General features: G+C 46.0%; 1 protein-coding gene across 1 annotated transcript in view; it reads left to right on the forward strand.

Moving 5' to 3' along the window:
• CACNA2D4 (calcium voltage-gated channel auxiliary subunit alpha2delta 4) overlaps positions 1–21824 on the forward strand; it is a 132402-nt gene that overhangs the window by 12700 nt on the left and 97878 nt on the right. Inside the window, exons 4-13 of the mRNA XM_054214270.1 lie at positions 1448–1507; positions 3115–3277; positions 5607–5738; positions 6782–6842; positions 7432–7582; positions 9532–9606; positions 10838–10927; positions 14427–14519; positions 19032–19145; positions 20247–20325. Of these exons, the coding sequence (XP_054070245.1) occupies positions 1448–1507; positions 3115–3277; positions 5607–5738; positions 6782–6842; positions 7432–7582; positions 9532–9606; positions 10838–10927; positions 14427–14519; positions 19032–19145; positions 20247–20325 (1018 nt within the window). The remainder of the gene's footprint in view (positions 1–1447; positions 1508–3114; positions 3278–5606; positions 5739–6781; positions 6843–7431; positions 7583–9531; positions 9607–10837; positions 10928–14426; positions 14520–19031; positions 19146–20246; positions 20326–21824) is intronic.

Consider the following 21824-nt stretch of genomic DNA (forward strand, 5'->3'; position numbering starts at 1 on the left):
GCTGTAGACGCAGGCCTCCTGCTTGTACCAGCAGTGTGTGGGCGCAGAGGTTGCATGAGGACTTCCTTACCCAAGCAAATGCCTGCTGGTGCAGCTGGCTGCTCAATCTGAGCTTTAAGTAGACACTGGTGGGAGGATGTGGGCGTTCAGACAAGGGAATGCTGGCTTCTCCCTCAACTCGAAGTAGGAAATAAGATAAAAACAAAGTCTAGGAATAAATGTGAGGGGACGAAGACTCTTTTAGAAGAAAAGAGCTGTTTGAAGAGGAAAAAAAACCTCTCACAAGTAAAAAATAAGTTCATCCTTGTATAATGCACTCTGGCTATTGAAGACTAGTAGCTTGTTTCAGCTGTGTGTGTGGCTCAGGGGAAATTCCTGCAGCCCCCGAATGCAGGCTGCAAGGAAGGTGCTTGGATTTCCAGCTGTGTACATGGGGAAGCATGGAGGAGGTGGCAAGAGGTCTTAAGCTGTTGCTGTGTTGGAGATCAGAGCAGGTAATCGTTATGGCCCCTCTGACTTCTTGCATCTAAGGATCTATCATATTCCCTTATGTTTACCCACTATGAAAAGCATATTTCTGTAGTCACAAAGCCTTGACTGTTTAAGGCATCTAATGTGGAAAAGTCATCCAGAAACACATCATTTCAATCTCAAAGTGAAATGTGGGCATATTTAGACCCAGAGCTTTGGCCCATAACATTGAATTCATAGCCAGACTTTTCCAATGTTTGGATTGCCTTATCCTTTGTGAAGGAGCAAAAAGCAGTTTTGCTGAGACTGTCGCTGATTGTGCAACTCCGAAAACATGTACATGTTTAGCTGGATTCCTTCCCAGTCTGTACCAATTGAGAATTAGTGCCCTGAAGCATCATATTCAAGAATACCAGTTGATTATATTGCCTTCCATAAATGGTAAGAGCTTATAAATGGCCACAGCATCGCTGAGCCCTTTACGAAATCAAGTCATGGTCTTTGTCTCGGTAACAATACCAGACTGAGACTCCCACAAAGCCTTTCCCTTTGATGAGATACTGGCATCAGGCTGGGTCTGAAATGCCTTTCCCATGGCTTTTTGGAAGGGTTCACGGAAAATGAAATCAAATCTCTGGCTGTTGCTTCTCTAAATGGACATGTTTCTGTTTGTATATGTCCTATGATATCTAAGAATGCTCAGGGGTACAGCAGGGACTCTGGAGTAAGTAGGTGTGAATATACGCGGCAATAAATAGCTGTGAATATACCTTCCAATCTGTAAAGTTGCAGCACAGCATGACAGGTCAGCAGAAAAGAAGGGAAAGGGGAAAGTTTATAGCCCTGTGACTGTTGTGGTGAAGGAGGCAGTCGTGTGTTTTTTCACTAACTGTGCGAATGGCTGATACAGCTGGAAGAGCTTCTGGAGGGCTTTCCACAGCACCCCTTCATCTTTCTTTCTGTGTGCTTGCATTAGAGGTTGGTGGAAGCAGCCGAAGATGCAGATCTGAACCATGAGTACAACTCATCGCTGGAGGTAAGTTTATCTCTGTCAGTGACAAAATATGACGCACATCCTCAGAGAGACTAGCCAAAAGGCAGGCCTAGCAGCAACCAGTCACCACAGGCTTCTAGGCAGGTTAGGAGTTTCCTTGCCTTCAGGACACTCAGCTTGTCTAGAAACCGGTGTGAGTAAGCAGCTCCCTTGGCAGATCCCAAAGCTAGTAAGACCTAGGAGGTCAGTCCCTTTGGCTCTGGGAGGGGAAGGATTTGGGAAGACATTGGGTTGCGTGATGTTATTGGCATTACATTTACTATACAGCAAGGTTGTCATTACGTGACGCATTAGTGCAAATTAGCTGACGCTTTGTGCATTACTTGACTGGAAAATGAGCTAAAAATTGAGTGTGTATGAGCAATGAGGAGATTTCTGTTACAAATACCCACAGCAAACCATTAATCCCAATGAGCTGAGTTTCTCACCATCTCTCTCAACAGCTTCTATCATCTTTTCTCTATCCTCCAGACACCCGCTTGTCAGGTTTCCCTGTTAGGTGGAAGCCTGGTGCTGCCCAAGCAATTTGGGTAATTGGCTTTCTGTCAAAAACCATAGCCAAGCTATGGGATTATTGCTGGTGAGGGGAACTGGAGTGAAAACTCTGATGAAGCCAGTCCACTGTCCTGGACTGTACAAGCAGAGCGCTTAGGAGAAGTACAGGCTACCCCTGCAAGTACACTTCTCCATGCTGGGAAAGAGTGGGAATGAAAATCCTTCTTGAAATCAAGTTGTCTACCAAGTTCACCTCTCCTACCTCTTTATTTAAGAATCACATTACAGTCATGCTAGTTGGGTCAGCTGCATTCACAGTGAGGATCATGGGTGAGTTGAGGGACATGACCATGTGTTTGCACACGCAGTTCACACCCCTGGAGTACCGTTAGTGCTTGAACATAAATGCTTAAATAACAAATAACTTCTGCCCTCAGATAAAGTCAACTAAATTATCTTAAAAATATCTGTTATCCAAGGGTGAAGAGTGTCCTGAGGATACTAAAGTGACTGTAGTGGCCTTCACAGGGGGAAAACTGGGTTGTCTTTGAGCACCTTCTGCTCTATCCTTTGCTCTTGACAAGCACCTTCTGCTTGGAGTGACAGAGTGAAGGGATAATCCCGGCTGGACGTACATCAGGAGTTAACCCCAGTAAATGACAGCTGGAGAGACAGGGCAAGTAAGGTCAGCATCAACATGCCCCGTAGCAAACCTGGGAGCCAGACACAGTGATACATTCCACTTCTCTGGCTACTCACTTAAATATCTCTAAGGGACCACAGGAACCTGTCACTGTGTCCCTTTGCTCTCAGATGGCTCTTCTGCTGCCAGTTATGACCATGCTATCAGTCATGTGGGCACCTAAGAAACTGGGCAGAAACCATCATTTTGGCATCTTGACACTTTTTAGTTGGTAATGACTCTTGTTTTCTGTTCATCTTGATCCTATTTGAAGCACAAATTCTCCAGATGCCTCTTTTTTAGGTTTTAAAGAGGTTTAGTAGTTTTCTGTGTTTTTTTTAAGGCAGTAGGGGTAATAGTCTGTCTTATTCTCTCTTGTTGCCTTTCTCTTTTCCGTTGTCTTCATCAACAGTTTGATTACTACAACTCTCTCCTCATTAATGATAAGGATGAAAATGACAATTATGTGGAGCTTGGAGATGAATTCATTTTGGAGCCAAATGAGCATTTCAATAACCTACTGGTGAACACAACATACAGTGATATCCAGCTCCCCACCAACGTCTACAACAAAGGTAATGGCCTTTACTGGCCTCTGTTCTCTCATTCCTAGGAGGTGGCTGTGGAAACTACTAGTAATAATACTGGAAAAAAGAATGGGAACAGAAAAAAACAACTGAGAGAAACCAGGGCTGGAAAGGTACTGTCCCAAGACACGGTCATGTCTGTGCTGTAGTCTGTCACTGTGAGTACTGTGCTTTTAGAACTTACAGTGCTCTTCTGCTCTTAGAAGACCTCTAATGATGGACAATCCTCCATCTTAGGCAGGCAGTATAGTCTCCTAGGCTTCATCTACCCAACCAAACATGCTGTGAAACAAGCTGTGATGTGAATTTATTGGCAATTGTTACTCTGTACAAAGGGTTAGATCTGTCAAGGTCTTTAGGTGTCAAGGATTTAATTGATTTTATCTGAGAACTTAGACCCCAGATGTCTTTGTGTTATGAGACACTAACACCTCATGGGGACACTCTTAATTCCCAGTGACCATATCTGTAGGAGTTGGGGGGTAATTCACAACTACTACAAGGATGTGACTGTTCTGGACTATTCTCCATTTTCAGCAAGCCTTTGGCACCTGCAGGAGTCCAGGGGGACACCGAGACTCACCAAGACTCACATGGCCTCATCTGTGCCTGAACTGTGTCCTCTTCCCCTGCACATGCACACCACTCCAGCTACACACCAGAAACCGGTCCATCTCCAGGCTGGTCGGCACACTGCCAAATCTGCAGGCTGAGACACCAGTCGCGATTGTCTTAAGTTTACTGCACTTTTTGGCCAACATTCAAAGCTGCCTCAACTGGCTCCTTTCCTACATCCCCATCAGCTCTTCCCCTTGCATATGTTTTGGCAAGGAAAAAAAAGTGCTGTTACTTGTCTCATAGATGGAACTCATTTACAATCTTGAGGACCAGATGGGGCAGGCGGTGGTGACTGTGCTCACAACTGCTACATTATTTAGAGGGACAATAGAGGGAGTTCTATTTCTCCCATGACTTTAAATTAATTCCATCTGGTATGACAGCCCCAGACACTAAAATCTTGCGCACAATAGAGCCACCAGCAGAGCTGGCTGTGGGTATCTACAGCAGAGATACACAAAGTAGGCTGCTGCCTACAGCTGCATACAGAAAGAGGTGGCCAAATGGCCTCTGTCAGAGAGAATAGAGAGACACTGCTCAGCTAGCTGATTTCTGCCTTCACACAAACCATCCAGCTGCCCTGGCTGGAGGATGAGCAGGAGATGGAGGAGGAGGAGGAGGATGGCTCTTTCTGTGCCCCGGGCTCCTCCTGGGAGCAGCGCCTGGCAGTACTCACTCCCTTTCTTGCAAACAGCAGCAAGCCTGGCTCTCCACAGCTCTTCTGGCTCCCTTCCTGCATGATTTACTTTGGGTTCATCACTGGGGAGGCACGGTTCAGTTTTTCCCCTATTTTGACTGAAACCATCTTTAGTAAAGTGACTAAACAGGAAGTGGTGGGTTAAAGCCCCATCCCGTTCAACATTAATACAGTTAATCTTAAAATGACCAGTTTTTTTATAATCCCCTGCTTCTATTGCCACTGCTGTGTTTGGTCTCCTGATGCAATGAGTCAACACAGACACCAAATATACACCGCCTCTTGCGAGTTCTTGCAAGTCTGCAACTTCCTATCGATCCTGATGGCCTCAGGGGCAAGGGAGGACAACTCAGGCTTTGTGAAAGAAAAAGCAGGCAAAGAAGAAAAGAAAGAATTGTTGTGGGGCAGAGAGAGAGAAACAGCACGCAAATCCTAGAGCCCCTCTGTCTTAGGTAATTACATCTAGCATAAATATAAACACTCTTTGTAGAAAGGCTGTTCCGCTTAGTGGTGCATCAGACCTTACGACAGCCACATGTCCCCTCTTAGGCAGCAGCTGAGTCCTGTCTGTACGGTGTTGGAGTTGTGTTCAGCATGGTGCTGGTTTTCCTGGGTCTCTCAGAGCCCTCTTCCAACTAGGCGTAATGCCCAAGGTCAGACAAGGCTGGAAAGAGAGGTAGGGATAATAGCGTATGACCAAACTGAGATCACCTGCAGTGGCCAGTGGTAACCTGCCCTCCAGGATTTACTTGGATGCTGCATCCAATCCTTTCACAATGCCTGTTGGAAAGCGGCTGCCAAGGGGATAGGTGTCATTGTGACAGGAGAGATTGAGATAAAGGGATGTGGCTTTTGCAGACCATGAGGAAAAACACTTTTGGACAAGGCCGTGTTCCTCCTGGGGTTGCCTTTGTTCCCACCGCCCTCCTTCAGCAGGGGTGGTGGGTGTCCTCCCCGCTTTTGCACACTTTTTTTCCACGATTTCTGTTCTTTTCCCCACAGACCCTGACATCCTGAACGGCGTTTACATGTCAGAAGCCTTGAATCCTATTTTTGTGGACAACTTTGAAAGGGATCCCACACTGACCTGGCAGTACTTTGGCAGCTCCACTGGATTCTTTAGGCTCTACCCAGGTAAAAGAGCGGAGATCGGCTTTGCTCATTCAGTGCAAACCAAAAGTCTTGTAATATGGGGCCCATGCTGTGGAAAAGCCCAGTCCAGGAAGTTTGTGGGCAGTGTGTCCCCATGAAAGGCAGGGTGCAGTGAACAGAAAATACTCAGTGCGTGGGTGGCTGCTATGTAGGATGAAGGAATAGTGTCCGTGGCACGCATAAACCCCTTTTTCCCCCCCGTGGACCAGCCCCCCAGGCATGTTGTCCTTGTGACCCCGGAGAAGGCTGCTGGCAGGGGTGTGCTTTAGGCAGACTGCACTCCAAAAAGCTCACAAAGCACCACGGCAGGACCTGAAAATCTCACAGGTGGGGTGCAGAGGCTGCAGGAGGGCACCCTGCCTTGTGCTGCCTGTGGAATTTAGCCTCTCTCCATCTCCAAGGCCACACATGGCAGATGCAGCTGGTCTGCCTGACTTGTCATCCACTTGCCAGCTGCAAGCGGCATGTAAGGTCACGGAGCAAGAGGGAGGCCCCGTGCTTGGAGGAACCCACGAGATCCTCCCCAGCTGTAGCTTGGCCTGGTGGCCCCTCTGTCAGATGGTGCATGCCCTTGTTCCGTGACCTGTCACGTGTTGTGGAAGGGGGAGAGTGGAGATGACTGTGAACAGAGCCTTTAGCAGGGAATCTGGGACATGTCCCTGTCACTGCTGCTGCTTTTTTATGCACTCAACCACCCTTGGGGAGAAAAAGATGTTGTTGAGAACTACATCAAAGTGGCAGAAAGTTTAAAGTAAGTGCAATTTCTCGCCAGATTTGGACAGACTATGTCTAGGTACATTTTTTAACAGAAATTTAACAAACAGTTTACTGAGAACTGCTGAAGACCATGCAGCTCTGCTTGTATTTCTGCCGAATGGCCGTTGCTATTGCTGGCCAGACTCGCGTGCCCCCGCGGGGTAGCCGGGTCTCAGCAGTGAACAGCAGAAGTGCGGGTGCCTGGGGAGTGGGGAGCAGATGCCTGCCTGTCTGTGTGTGTTGACTGTTCCTTTTGCTGCTCCCTTCAGGAATAAAGTGGTTACCAGACGAGAATGGAGTCATCTCCTTTGACTGCAGGAATCGCGGCTGGTAAGTGTTTTGGAGTGACTTGGCCAAAGCACCTCCCTGTCTTCCTCTCCCTCTTTCCCAAGGTGACACCTTGATGAGCTGCTGATAAGCAGTGGCTGCCCTGTGCTGCTCCTGAGAGAGATGAGGGGTACAAAAATGAAGGCAATACCAGGTTAGGAAGCCTGCCCTACCACCTGCCAGCGCCAGCTTTCCATATGGCATCTTACACTGGTGGTGACTTCCATGTGGCACGTGTATGCTTCCTTATAATTCTTGACCAGAAGGACAGGGCTGTTCAGACTTCAGAAATGCAGGGCACTTGGTCCACTCAGCATGGCTAAAGAAGGCTTTAGCAATTGTCACTCTGCTGAATCTGGACATACACCTGCAGCAGGCCCAGCACTTGCCAATGCGGGAAGTGAGATGCTGGGGCCAGCAGGAGAGGCAGGTTGGTAAGAAGTGACCCATCGGATGCCCAGCCTGACCCTGATAGATAGCTGTGCTGGTGGGGCATGTCATGCTGCAGCTGGCATCCTGTTATAGCAGCATGCCCAGCGTTCCTCCTCCCTGTACACTCATCCTGCTTCCTTGTATTCTTCTTCTTTTAAAGGTACATCCAAGCAGCCACCTCTCCCAAGGACATTGTCATCATTGTGGATGTCAGTGGGAGCATGAAGGGCCTGCGGATGACCATTGCCAAACACACCATCATCACCATTTTAGATACTCTGGGAGAAAATGACTTTGTCAACATCATTGCAGTAAGTATGTCATATTTCCAGTGCTGAGTTGTCATCCTTGTCCTGATACCAACCCTTCAGTCCCACTTAGTACTTACGTTGGATGGCAGATTAAAACCAATTACCCCTGGGAAGTCACCTTTGTATAGTCAGCAGGGTGGCTGCTAAGTCGTCTCACCCCCCTCTATGGAGGACGTTGGCTGCATCTTTTTGCTTTACCTATGGATGTGACTGTAACAGATAACACAGTTTAGAGAAACACCTGAGCTAACAGGGACCTGAGCTAACAAATTCACCTAGTATAGCATAATACTGTATTTTGACTCCAGTAGCAGTATAATCCTCAGGATAATACTGAGGCTGAGAGAGCTGGAGAAGAGCCTGGAGAAGAGGCGGCTCTGGTAAGACCTTATAGCAGCCTTCCAGTACCTGAAGGGGGCCTACAGGAAAGCTGGGGAGGGGCCGTTTGCAAGGGCATGTGGCGATAGGATGAGGGGCAATGGTTTTGAACTAGAGCAGGGTAGGTTTAGGTTAGACATTAGGAAGAAGTTCTTTACAATGAGGGTGGTGAGGCACTGGCACAGGTTGCCCAGAGAGGTGGTGGAGGCCCCATCCCTGGAGACATTCAAGGCCAGGCTTGATGAGGCTCTGAGCAACCTGATCTCGTTAAAGGTGTCCCTGCTTACTGCAGGGGGGTTGGACTGGATGACCTTTAAAGTCCCTTCCAACCCAACACATTCTATGATTCTATAATGTTTCCAGGCTAGAAAATGACCACCATATGCTTTTTTGTGCACCGGCTTCCTGCAAGGCTGCAATCCAGTTCAGAGTCAATGTGCACAGACCTGCATGGAGTTTGGTCAGGTTGCCTTGGTGTTACTCTCTCCCTTTTTAAGCCCCATCCAGGATGAGGATGGGCCAGTTATTACCTGCAGAGAACCAGCACCACTGAACACAGAAAGCAAATTTTTTCCATGATCCATGCCAAGACTGAGGGGCTTCGTGCCAGTTTAAAGGCAAATGGCTGCTCGCCTCCTAATTTTCAAAGCTAATTCAAGCGCCATCTCTTTCCCTAGGATCCTTTCTATAAAAGTTTGCCAGGGCACGGTCACTGAGATATAAATTCTACTTTTTATTGATAGGTTCTTGTTGTGTAAGATAGTTAGAAAGTAGAGTGGTGACAGCTCTGACTTTATAAGGCTGGATAGACGGAAGAATGAACAGTGTTGGCAGAAAAATGGAGGGAAGTCATTAAGGAGTTTGAAATATCATCTTCAAAAACAATCCCAGAAAGCACATAATATACATCCCTTTACTCACACCAAGAAGCTACCGGCTCAGACATGTTATATCCTGACCTAAGCTCCTATTGATCAGTTGAGCATCAGTAGCGTCTTAGCCATGCTCTTATGAATTATGCTCTTCTGAACCTTGCAAGAAAAGGTTTACACTGGCATGTTTTAGCTCACATATGTAGCAGGCTAGAAGCAGACACCCCACTAATTATCACAGTTTGGCGAATGTGTGATAACTTGATATGTTTTTGTTCAGCACCAGAGGCATCAGACATTAAACTACAAAACCACTTGGAAGGTTCAGCTGGTGACTGGGGACTCTCAAAGTCTCCAGAAGTCAAAAAGATGTGCAAATAGTGCTAAAAGCAAGGAGAGAGGCATAAGCTAATGAGAGTGTGGAGAAAATCTCTGGAGTGTGAGCGGGGAAAAAAAAAAAAGTAACTTTGTATGTGTAGCTATGCCCAGATAGAACTCAGCAAAACACTATAATTAACGCATTATTTAAATACAAGATTTATCAAAATTATAATTTGCCATGATCACTACAACTCTGAAGGGATATATGTATAAAATGGCATCGTGCTCCATACAGTTTTCTGAACATCCATCTATGACATGAACCCATTTCGTGAATTTTCTCATTACAACCCCTTTCTTTTCATTTTCTCTTTGCAGTACAATGATTATGTTCATTTTATCGAACCCTGTTTTAAGGGTATCCTGGTCCAAGCAGACAGAGATAACAGAGAGGTGAGTACCAGGCTCCTATTGATGTTATTCAGGTAGTTATCTCAAGTACATGGGGTTAAGATGCTGTGACACGAAACTCCAGGGACAAGAAACAGCCACCTCCCAGAAGCGTGTGGATTTGCGTTTCAGAGACAAGCAGCAGTGGCGTGTGCTGGCTCCGTGGTTCACCTCTGCTTACACAAAGTTGCTGTAACATCAGGTCAGCTGGCTAGCTAAACAGCAGCAACCAGTTTCCCTGTATCACAGCAGCCTGTGTACCACTGCTCCTGCAGCACAAGCAGCCCCGGCCCAGACTGCTACAGAAAACCAGCATGCAGATGGCAAAGGTTCTCCGTTGTTGAAACCACCCATTGTCAGCCCTTAGAAAGGAGAAAAATTGGCCCTTTCCCAGTGAATGTGTTCTCAGCCTGGCCTGATCCTTTGCCAGAGTGGACTGCCAGCAAGGTTTCCACGAGGAGGGGTTTTGCTGCTCTGATCCAGGAGGGCTCAGCAGCCCCCAGGGGGTCAGCCTGCATCCGGCTCTTCCACCACCCTGTGGCCTGACTGGTATCTTTAGCTGCTCTCACTGCATTTTTCTTCCTTTTTCTCTCTGTATTAACAACACAGAGGTAGCACATCCCTCCATGTCTTCAACAAGCAGCATTCTCTCCAGTTTCTTTCCCAGTTTAGCCCTGGGTCACAGAGAATGACTCCAGAGGGTGATGTGCGTCCTGCAATGTTTCCCAAAGGAATCCCTAGCCGTTTGGTCACTGTCTGTCCTACAGAGAGCACTTCCTGAGGGTTTCATTTACAACCTTATCAATGCCTGTTAAAATTTGAAAGCTTGTTTACTGGTTTTCTTTTTCTCCAGTCCTGTTGCTCTTGCATGCACAGGAACGTGTTGGGTTTTTTTCCTTAAAGGGGCAGATAAGGTAAAGTCCAATTCCTAATAATTTTGTCCCTTGCATGATGTTCCATGGACCAAAAACGGTTCACAGCCCACACGCTGAGAAATGCAGTCCTGCTGCAGATGCATGGGCGCGACATGATGGTGCTGCCAATGGAAGGGCCACTTGACTTTCCTTGACTTTCCCACCTCCATCCATCGTGGTGCAGCACTGCCCTGCTAGCAGTAATGAAGGATCCAGGAGTCCAACGGCACAGACTTTTCCAGGTTACCCTTTCCTCCCCCAGTCAAAAGGATCACCGTGCCTGCAACTCATTGCTGCCTTTCTGCTTCTCTTCTTGCCAGCACTTCAAGCAGCTGGTGGACGAACTGCAGGCAAAAGGAGTGGGGACTGTGAACAAGGCCTTGACAGAGTCCTTTAAAATCCTGAGGGAGGTAAGAGAGTCAGTGCTGATGCTTGCACAGGGCACACGTGTCCCTGCCCACCTCTACTTTCCCCTCTACATCTAATGACTTAGCACATCCCTCATGGTGCTGCGGAATGAGCTGATCTCATGGTCCCCAAATTTGTGACAAGCAGTGTGCAGGAGTGACCCGGCTTCGGGGAGGTGTCAGTTTGTGCATGATGCCCTGGGGCTGATGATGCCCGCCCAGGAGGGATCAGGATCTGGCGAGGTTGTGGCCTCTATGAGTGTTTCCTTAATGAGCCCCACAAGCAGGCATTGCCCAGGCAACTTGGTTGCAATGGTGGCAATAAAATATAACTGATCAGCTGAGGGCAACAATTCTGGTCATAAATAATGTTATTAGTGAGCCCTCGTAAGTAGATGAAGACATGAAAGATTATTCTCAGGCTTCAGATGTATTTCAATGTCACTTTGCAGAGGCTCAGTGCTTGGGGAAGAAATCACAGGTAGAGGAGAATTAATCAGTCAGTCTGGTCATGTCCTACGATAAGAATTATAAATGATTCATTGACATTGAACAATTGGGACCTCAGTAGCCTGGAGGTAAACATACAACTTAACTCTGTTTCTTAAGGAATGTTAACAAAAGGACCAAGAACCAGCCAAACACCCCCACCTCCTTATGGCACTGTTTATAGTGGGCTCAGCCTAAAGATGCCAATGCCTTTGGTGCTGACAAAAATATGTACACGGTACAATGCTAGTGGCCATAATGATGGCATTGATGTTAAAGGTAGTGTGCTAGAGGTATTGACACCTGGGAAAAATTCTGCACTCTTACTTATTTTGCAAACAGAAAGTTTAAGTTTGTTGGCTATGGTAGTGCTGTTCCTAATTTATGTCACTGCAAGCATGATCAGAGTTGGACCCAGGGGTGGTGGTAGCTGAGCTGACTTGTCAGTGGTAACAGAAGCATAATGACTCTAACGGCAACCTGAGAAGAGTGTGGTATAGCCCAAGCATTTCATTAATAGGCTGGCAGCACTCCTGGTAGTAGCGGTTCATCGTCTCTGGAAGAAGGTAGTTACTGAGATGACCAGGGAAGCAGTAATGATATAAACCTAGAAAAATTACATGGACTAGATGCCTGCTAGATTTATCTACGTGTATTTTTGCACTTTATGACAAACTTAATTTTATCTTTAAAACCAAAGATCCAGAGCCTATATAGGCCTGTGTTATATAAATCAAAATATTCAAACAATTTTTCCACCGGGGGAAACATGATTTCTTAATATCCAATGTAGCACTGGTCATGTACAGAGACAACAGATTAAAGCAGCCCAATGCAGTACAACTGAAGACTCTCTCAACCAGCACAGCTTTGAAGGCCTCAGTGGAGAGTAATGGAGAACCCTGAAGAAAGATTGCTTGTCCCAGCTGAGATAGCAGCTGATCATGCCAGGCACAGACACCAAAACTGATCTGGTTCCACTAATGAGACCTCAAAATTCCTTTCTGGCAGGCATGGCTCACCCACTAAACTAGGCAATACTCAGGCGTCCAGGAGCCTGGACCTTTATAAAACCCTGCATTACTTTAAGCCAGGTGCGCCCATGGGAAATAGAAGGTACGTGGTGGAACAGCTGAGACGGAAAAAAAACTGTCCTCCACTGATATAGTTGGACCAAAAATACCTCCAGAGAGAGAGTGATATCCATGCCACCCAGTGGATTAACATAACTCCACTGCAGTAATAGGGAAGAAACTCTTTGGCAGATGATAGAGAAAATATTTTTCCTCTCTATTTGGCATCAAAAATGCAGTCAGTGGTTTAGTAGTCACCACTTATCTTGACTCTTGTTGATTCTCCCTTAGCTAATGAGCTCAAAACAGCTCTGAGATTGCTTCTAGACAGTACAGTGTCCACTGGTGATAAAACCTTCTGGTGTAATTCAGTTCCAAGGTGAAGTGCTGCTTCCCTCATGCCTTCTGTTATCACCTAAGATCTGGGGAGAGGACAATTGACTCAGGCATTTGAGCATCTTTCCTTTGAGCATCTGCAGATGAGGAAAGGTGGCTTTGCTCTCAGTGACTGTGCTCTTGGTGACTGCTCAAGTCACGCTTCTCCGCATGTTGGAAACTGCTGTCCATGAAAACAGAGCTCAGAAATGGTTTAATTTGTTGTCAAAGAAAAGAAAGGTGTGAAACAGGGAGATATATCTCTTTCACCCAGCTTTCCTTTCACAGTAACACCGGTTGCAGCTTTCTCTCAGCATGACAGAAGGGAGGTCACTCATTGTAGCATGGGCCACGATTGCCTCCTCTTTAGCAAACTGGGACCTCAATCCAAGGTTGCTGAAGCTGTCAGCTGGGAGCCTTGTTCACAGCCAGCTGTGGGACGGCTGCAGGTGCAGGACCTCCTGCCAGTCGCTTTGCAGCTTCATCCCAGGATTTCTGTCTGCCTGGTGACATTCAGAAGAGACAGAGATTACGTCTCAGCGCACACACGGCTGTGCATACATAGGCATGCAAGCATAGAAACATGCCTGTTGTCCTGCAATAGCTTTCCCCATGCTGTAGCTTCCCTTGGTAAGGGCTCATCTAGAGAGTGCCTTGATATCACCAGCTGGAGGACCCCAGGCTCTGCAAGTACCACAGCTTAAGGCAAAAGGGTACCACCTGCAAGTGCTCGTATGCTTTAAGGACTCTCTGAAAGCTTCTCTTAGAGCTTCTTAGATCTATATCAGTAGTAGGGCAGGAAAAGGGTTTCCATGAGTGTGCCCTGACACAAATCTGTGCTGCGGCAGTCATGCAGGCAGGAGAAGGGGGAACTTTGGTGGTATTGGCCACCCCCTTCCTGTCAGACAAAATTCACATTCTCAGCTTGTAATTGTAGCTGTTCCTCACCGACTGTCCTGTTATTGTTCACAGGAGCATACGCAAGAGAATGAGAATTGCTACATCGCACTGATGAAACAGGCTTTGCTGATTACAATAGACAACCAGTAATAATATCTGTAATGAAAGTGACTGCAAAATTTCCCTGGTAATTTTCCTCAGTCCAGTTGCTTGTAGAATTAATAGCCCAGTAGAGACCTACTCAATGAGGTATGAGTAGCAGAGAGGGGTTGAAGAAGAGCATGATCTCTCACTGTCTTTGTTTTCCTCCATATATGTTCTGGGGTATGTGGGGCATATTTTAATCTGTGACGCAATTTGCTGAACGGTATCAGGAGAACAGTTAGCCAGAGCCTCCCCTGCCCCTTCTCTGCCACGCTCAATAAACCACTTAAACTCTCTATTTCAATTTAGCCACACACCGAGTGGTTTCAATAAAATATACGTCCCAGGGAAACCATGGTGTTAAGCATATGTTTATAAAGTGCTTCAAAATCCTCAGGCATCAAGTGTTACCTTTTGAGCTCTTTCCTTGTTTATCAAGTTTTAGCCTATCTCGCTGCTACTTTCTCTTCTTCGTTTCAACAAGCTTGGCACATCTTGTCTTCCTCGCCCTTTTCCTGTAGGATTTATATCCCTTTGTTCTGGCTGCTTCTTCTCTGCTCTCGGCTGCTTGCAGGCTGCCTGCCTTCCCTGAAACACCATCCTCCCAACAGCATGTAAGAGCTGCAGCTGAGAGCTATCAAGTGCTAAGCAGAGCAGAATAATTACCTTCCTTGTTTTACACACCATGGTCCTCTTAACACAATGTAAGACAACAGTCACCTTCCTTCAGACGCTGTCACACTGTTAATTCCTATCCAGCTGATCTGCCTCTGCGGTATTCCTTTCCAGCCAGTATTCAGCCTCCTAGTCTTGCCAATGTAAACCAAATTGTAAAGATACTTATATATTTTTATAGGCATGCCATACGTGTGTGTGTATATACATACATATGTAAACACACTCCCCTAATCCTATTTATTATATATGACACTCTTAGGATTAGGTAGTTCAAAATCTGTGATTCTTATGGGTCCTCCTTTCTCAGGATCTGCTCAGAGTAAGTACACACTTTGAAAGCTGATATTTTTCTGACCCTGTGGAGGAAACGAAACCTCAGGTTCTGCTCTCCTTGGAGGCCACCTTGGAATGATGTCTCCTCTTGACACTAAGCTGGTTTAACGGTGCCTTGACTCGCTACCGAACTCAGAAATTACACAAATTTTGATGTTAATTATGAGTAGGTCACGCTAAAATGGCTATATGGGAGGGGAAAAATGGTGAAACTGGTAACAAACTGGATTTCAGGGGGACATAACGTTCTGAGTAATTTAAGCAAACTAGTGTCATACAAAGAATACACCTGTCTGTGAGTAATCAAAGGAGTTTGTGGCTTATGCCCCATCTGCGTGGGGAAGCGCTCACTTTGTGCGCTCTGAGGACTGCGTTACAAATTTTTCTAGCAGCAGGCTAGAAGTTTAAGGACAATCTACCCATCTAGTTTCTTCCCTTCTTGTAAAACATATTTTCTGTTGATTCCCCCTTCATCCTTTGGGATCTCATACAGTCCCAGTCAGGTCTCAGCCCATGAGGCAAGTAGTTCAGCAACACCTTCTGTAATTCTCTCCCTTCCTGCTGCGCACAGATTATTCAAATGCTTTCAATTAACTTTTTCTTTAACCCTACCACTTTGTGACCCTGCCTGTAATTCATTCATTCTTTTTCTTTGTTTCTTATCGCTTCAGCATGTACCCAGCCATTACAATATTGTCCTTTTGATGATGAAGTATGGAGGCTATAAAGTATCTCTGCCTGACCATTTCCCTCTGTTTTTTATCATCTGGCAACATACTCTTTTTACTCCCTTTCTTGCTTCTTATCTAAACATTTCTAAATCTTTCTTGATTCCACTCCCCTTTTTATGGACCTGGATTCTGTAGCGTATTTTTCAGGATATGCAAAGCTCAGGATTTCCTGTTTACCAGTTTATGCCATTTTGCTTAATGTCGCCTTCACTGTTTTTTTTTTTTCCTTCTCTACTGCTGATTTTTCTCCCCGTGGGACACTTTCCACCAAGTTTGAATTTTCAGTACTTACTTCTGGAGGCCGGTCTCCATAAGAATGGGCAGGAGCAGACGGAGAGGGGCTGCTCAGTCATCTGGCCAGATGTGTCTATAATCAGCACGCATGCCTGCGCCCCACTGAGCTATGCTGATGTTCCTACTGCTTCATTAGTAACCCCGTGCCAGGCTGTAACTGCAAAGTAAATGGCAATGAGCAAACAAGGGAGTATGAGAGACTCTGACCCTGAATTAATTAGATCATGCCTGTTTCTCCTGGCAACGTGACCACAGTTATAGAGGAGAATACATAGCTCTGTGCCTCATTCACCGACCACAGCTCTAGTCCCCCCAGCTCTTCAGACATCTGTTCTGTGGACATCTTGTTCCTCATCTCCCTTTCTTTCACGCTCCTGGGACTTCAGTCAGAGCAGGGAATTATGCTCAGAGCTTGATGCGAAATGCTGTCAGATCATTTGCTACAGCTGCAGCCAGCCACAAAAGGACCTAAAAATCAGGGATTACCTCTTGTTCATTTGTTTTCTAAATCTGTCTCTTTAATCTCTATTTCTATGACACTGATGATCTCATTTTCCCTGTTGAAAATATCATCTACTCCTGTAATTAGGAGATTGCTAGTTCTGATACAACATCTAATTTCTCAGTATCTCAGTATTATGAGGTCTGAAGTAAGCTACATGAAAAGATGTCTTAAGTAGTTTGATGAAATCGTGGGTGACCTTAATTAAGTGTTAATTTAATAATTGTCTAAACAAAACATGTTGTCGATTGCAACAGTCTGGAATAAGCTGCTTTTGTAACTGTAAGGTTCACATATCTGTGATCAGAATCTCATTCTGACAGCATCTCCTGCACCATCATAACCCTATGCCTCCCTAATGGACATCCGCACTAACCGTTCTCTCTGCTAATCTCCACGCAGCTGACTTCTGTCCTAGGAATAGCTCACTTGAGACTCCTTGTCTTTTTCCTACCTGATGGTCTGCAGCAGAATCCCACGTGGCTGTCAACTGCTTTTCCCTTTTCATTTGAACTTAAGAGCATCCTGTGTTTGTTCCTGTTGTGCAACCTCAGCCTTTGCCCCGAGTCTCCTTGCTGTGAGCAAGGGGCACATCTGCTCTGATCCCTCCTGGAGTTTCAGTTACCCTGTAGCTGGCGCCGATGGGGTTTTGTTTCTATGATACAAAGCGTAGAAGCTTTTGGACCACTGGAAACGTCAGACCCTGGGGACTCTGTAGAGAAAGACATAGGAGATCCCCACTGCTGGGTTGCATGACCACAACAGCAGAGGTGCAGTTTACCTCTCCTCTGAACATGCTGCTCTGGCGATATGAAAGAGGAGGAGCATGCCCAACCACCTCATCCTGATTCAGTAATTCACATGGGTGTTTTGCCTAAGAACAGCTAGTTAGAAACGACCCTATTACACCCCCCTTCTCTCTTATGATCATCTCTACTGATACTGGTCAGTGATGCAAGTAATGGAACGGTCATTCAGAAGCTGTTGGATCCATGCTTACTGGAGTAACGGGTTCTTCAGTGATATCAAAGTAATGTTGAAGGTGGCAGGACTGATAACATAAATGGTTGTGGAAGGAGATACTGTGGTTCTATTAGCTCTGAACCTGGTAATTTCATAATAAGGGACAATCACAGAGCTAATTGTAGGAGTGGTAAAATATCTGGGAAAATCTGGACTTGGAGTTAGCTTCCAGGTATTGATGGTCATGACGTTAATCTGCAAAGGAACCACAGTGCCATCCCTGTTGGTAAAGAGATTTGCCTTCTGTCCTAACATAGCACTGCCAAACCAGAAGGGACTTGTGAATTGAACCTTAAAGTGTCTAAAAAGTCCCAGTTTGCAGCCAGTGCTCTTGTTCTCCCACCCAGCACTTGCTTTCCTTTTATGCGACTAGTCTTGCCACTTAGATACCTTTTTCCTCATTTATAACTAGCCCCTCTGGTTTAAAATTGCTGCTGTGTTTGATATAACCTTAGTCACCCTTCAATTAGTCTTCCATATGCTCTCCATCTCACACCGTTACCTCTCATCCATCTCTTGCGCAGAGCCGTCATATCTTCCTTTTTCCATATTTCTTTACTCCGCATCAGTTTCTGTATCCTTCTTGGCTGATTAGTGTTTTCCTTGCTCAGAACATAGAAGCGGTGAGATGCTGTGCAAGAAGAGCACACTGACACTGAGCTAGGAGCCGCAGCAAAGTAGCTGCTTTTTTTTTTTCCTTGGTGTCCTCTGCCACCTCCTCTGGTGACTGATAGTTCAACACCTGTGTTGGTGCTGCGTAAGGCACTTGGGTTTTCTAGAGCCAGTACCTGAGGGCATGAGAGGCAAATGGCTTTGGATGAAGGAGCATTGGATAAAAGCAGCACTGGAAGGTTGGTCTTCCTGGCTGAACAGGCAGGGTCTGCCTTGCAAGAGCACCCCTGTTCAACACCTCTCCGTGTGTCCTTGGGAGCACATCAACCTTTGTACCCCAATCCCAGCAGACTTCCGGTCTACCTTAAAAATATAACTTATGCACAGGTCATCTGTCATTACAGTGTATGGCCCTTCTATATGCCACATTCATAACCTATTTCAGCTCTGATGGCAGTAGCCTTCTTTTCTTTCATGTGCTCCTGCTTTCCTCTGCTATTTTTTTGGCAGACTGATGGATTTACCCTGAAATAATGAGTCTGATTTCCCCCTCCTCTCACTTTTTCTTCCATAAAAAGTGACAGCTATTGCTGTCAAATCAGAATTGCAGTGTTTATGGTCAGTCTGTAGTTGTTTTGCATAAACGAACGCGACTGTGCAAGATGTGAAGCAGCAGGCAATCGCACCCTTCCTCCACAGCACTTATTTTCTCCTTATTATTTTGTTTCTGTAAAGCCTCCTGTGTCCGCATGTGCTAAGAAGAGCTGTATAAATAAAAATATATATATGTGCAACATACACACAGAGTCCTTATTTAAGCAGAGCTCTTTCTGAGCACGGTGTGAGGTTTGCGAGAGGAAGTCGGGATCTGGCCCATCATGAATTAAATACACTGCAATTACACAGAAACGGCCTGTGCTGAGATAACTGATGCTCTTCCTCTCTGTTTGTAGTTCAGAGACGCCGGTCAAGGAGGCTTGTGTAACCAAGCCATCATGCTGATCACAGACGGAGCAGTGGAGGATTATGAAGCTGTGTTCGAAAAATACAACTGGCCAGATCGGAAGGTTTGTCTGGGAAGCAATAACGAGAAAGGGTGAGGAAAGGTGCTATCCTGCTATGGTGGGAATAGAAGAGCGTGAGCCAGGACCACGGGCAGAGCGGAGCATTCACATCCTCCAATACCTGCGTGCATCCTGCTGTAAACACAAAAAAAAGCAGCCGGGCAACAGCCTGCTGCAGTGATTTTAGAGGTGGTAGGATCACATATGGATATCTGTAGGTCAGTGCAGATTGATTTATTATTTTTATTCACACGCCTCATTTTCCAAAAGTGTGGGCAATCAAAACATTCTCCTGATAAGATGAGAAAGACTGAGCTGAGTAATCTAAAATTAAAAAAAAAGAAAATACTTATGTAAATAATTTTAGTCCCATCCAGGACTGTTTATCGTTGATCCTGTTTGGGAAAATGTTTGGCTATTTCCAGTTCTTACGGTGGGCAGAGGAATGGCCCAGACAACCTCTTTAGGTGCCTTCCAGCCCTGTGTCCTTTGAGGTCTGTGATTACAGGCTTGTACTAGCAAGAACAGACCGTGAAAGTGGAATAGACTACGGCTCATCCTAAACCCTCCTGATTTATTTGTTTACCTCATCCCAGCTAGCAGCGATGCGCAAAGGGAGAGAAGCAGCCTACTGAGAGGCCAGAGCATGGGGCTGTTAGAGCAGTTTATTTCAGGATTGGCTCTTTTGTTGTTGGTCAAACACAGGAGAAATGGCGAAGCTTTCTTTAAATGATTCATGGGGCCAGCAGTTCCCCTGGGTAAAGGATTCCTGTGAGCTATAAACCACTCCGCGTGTGGTTGCTGAGTGCCTGGCAGAGCTGCGATCATAAAATCAAATAGAATTTGCACTTCTGCCTTGTTATTCAGATGATCCCGGGTGCTACTTGGCTTTCTGAGCTTATTGTAATTGGAAATGAAGTTCCAGCCCACAAAATGCAAAACAAATGGAGCAAGAGGCTTCTGTCTCTGTGTGAAGGCAGAGCTATTGCTTTCCGCCACAAACAGGCGTTCGCACCAGCGTACAGCAGGATGCCAGACCTCGGCCATTTGGATTTGGTAGCACATCACAGACTAATTCTTCTACCTTTGCGTTCTTGTTCCCAGGTCCGGGTTTTCACTTACCTCATCGGACGGGAAGTCACTTTTGCCCCCAACGTGAAATGGATCGCCTGCAACAATAAAGGTGCTGTGTGGGAATGGCTCCCCAACTCCCATCACACACACGCCACACATGGGCTGCAGCCACCGGTTCCTGGACCCCTCTAAGGCTTCCCCACTACAGCCGGGGCCCTGCGGGCCCTTGGTTGGAAGACAACCAAAGGAAAAAGCAGGCCCTGCTAGTCCACGTGAAGTGTGTCTGTGTCCAACTAACACAAGTCGCCCATGCTGAGCCACCACATTTTTCCTGTCACGGTGCCAAGGGACACTATGACCGCGATCCATGCTGGGTCTAGTCTACCTAAGCCCCTGTGCTTATTTTGTCCCAGTTGCTGGCTTTTGACAATCCGTCTAAAACCCTGTCAGAAAGCCTGATATCTTTTGGCCGAGATGTAAAGTGAACTTCTTTAAGGATTTTTACAGCATTTTTCGCAAGGTTTACAGGTTAACCCCTATATCCTGGCCAAATTCTTTGTGTGCCAGTGGTTTCACTGAGGTACCAGAATAGCTTGTTAATCCCACCTTAAAACCAATATTCTCTGTAACTGGCATGAAATGGCGTGAATGGGAAAATCCATTCAGAGCAGGTGAGTCACCTCTATGCGCTTAAAAAGTTAGGTTAGCCCTATCAGAGACCACAAGCGTAAATGAAGAGGGGGAAAAAAAAACCTTCCCTGTTTGAGCATGACTTGGCCTCAGCACATATGGAGGCAGTCAACAATGCTTGCTACATCACTATCCTGCTTAAAAAGGGAAAAGAAGGGAAGACTGAAGTTGGAGGCTGACTAGTGAGGTATATGCGCTCTTTTCCCGTCTGAGCAGCGGCTCCAGCAGACTATGAAATGCAGGGGTGCACTTGCTACTGAAAGGAATTGGCAGACAAGAATTGCTGGCCTGAGCTGGGGATGTTCAAGGCTCATTCTCCTATTAGCACTGTGAATCACACGTAGCGTTTTAACTTTTTGTTAGATTAAACAAAAACCTGGATTTCAGGTTGTGTGTTCAGCCATAAGATTAGCCACAGGGAATTCATGGTGCTGTTAGTTCGCCATCAAATGTGAGAATGGATTCTCCCGAATAACCAAACGGAGAACAAAAATAGGCTCTTTGCACTTGAATTCTCACTTACCAGACTTGAGCTCTGCAGAAGGCTCACTGATTTTGGTTCTTCTGTTTTGACACATTGTACAGCTCTTGTAGTCCTTGTTTCCAAGCACATTAAATCTGTTGCCACATCACAGAGCTTATCAGACCATAAGCCCTTTCACATGGCAGTGTTTTCCTAGTGATAAAAGTTTTCCATCTATCTGACATACTCTGTGTTATACCAAGTACAACCAACCACATCCATCTGGTGAGAAGCAGGACAAGAGTCCTTGTGACATTACACTATGTTAGCATTTCTAACTGGTTAAGCAGCTAGTTTAGAGGACCTTTCGATGACTTGAAGACACTCTTCCCCCGTACTCCTTGTTGTAGTGTTAGACTGTTATGGGTCCATCCGTGGGGAGAAAGCTCTGGAAA

The sequence above is a fragment of the Rissa tridactyla genome, chromosome 1 (genome assembly GCF_028500815.1).
Source record: "Rissa tridactyla isolate bRisTri1 chromosome 1, bRisTri1.patW.cur.20221130, whole genome shotgun sequence".
In the NCBI taxonomy this organism is placed as follows: domain Eukaryota; kingdom Metazoa; phylum Chordata; class Aves; order Charadriiformes; family Laridae; genus Rissa; species Rissa tridactyla.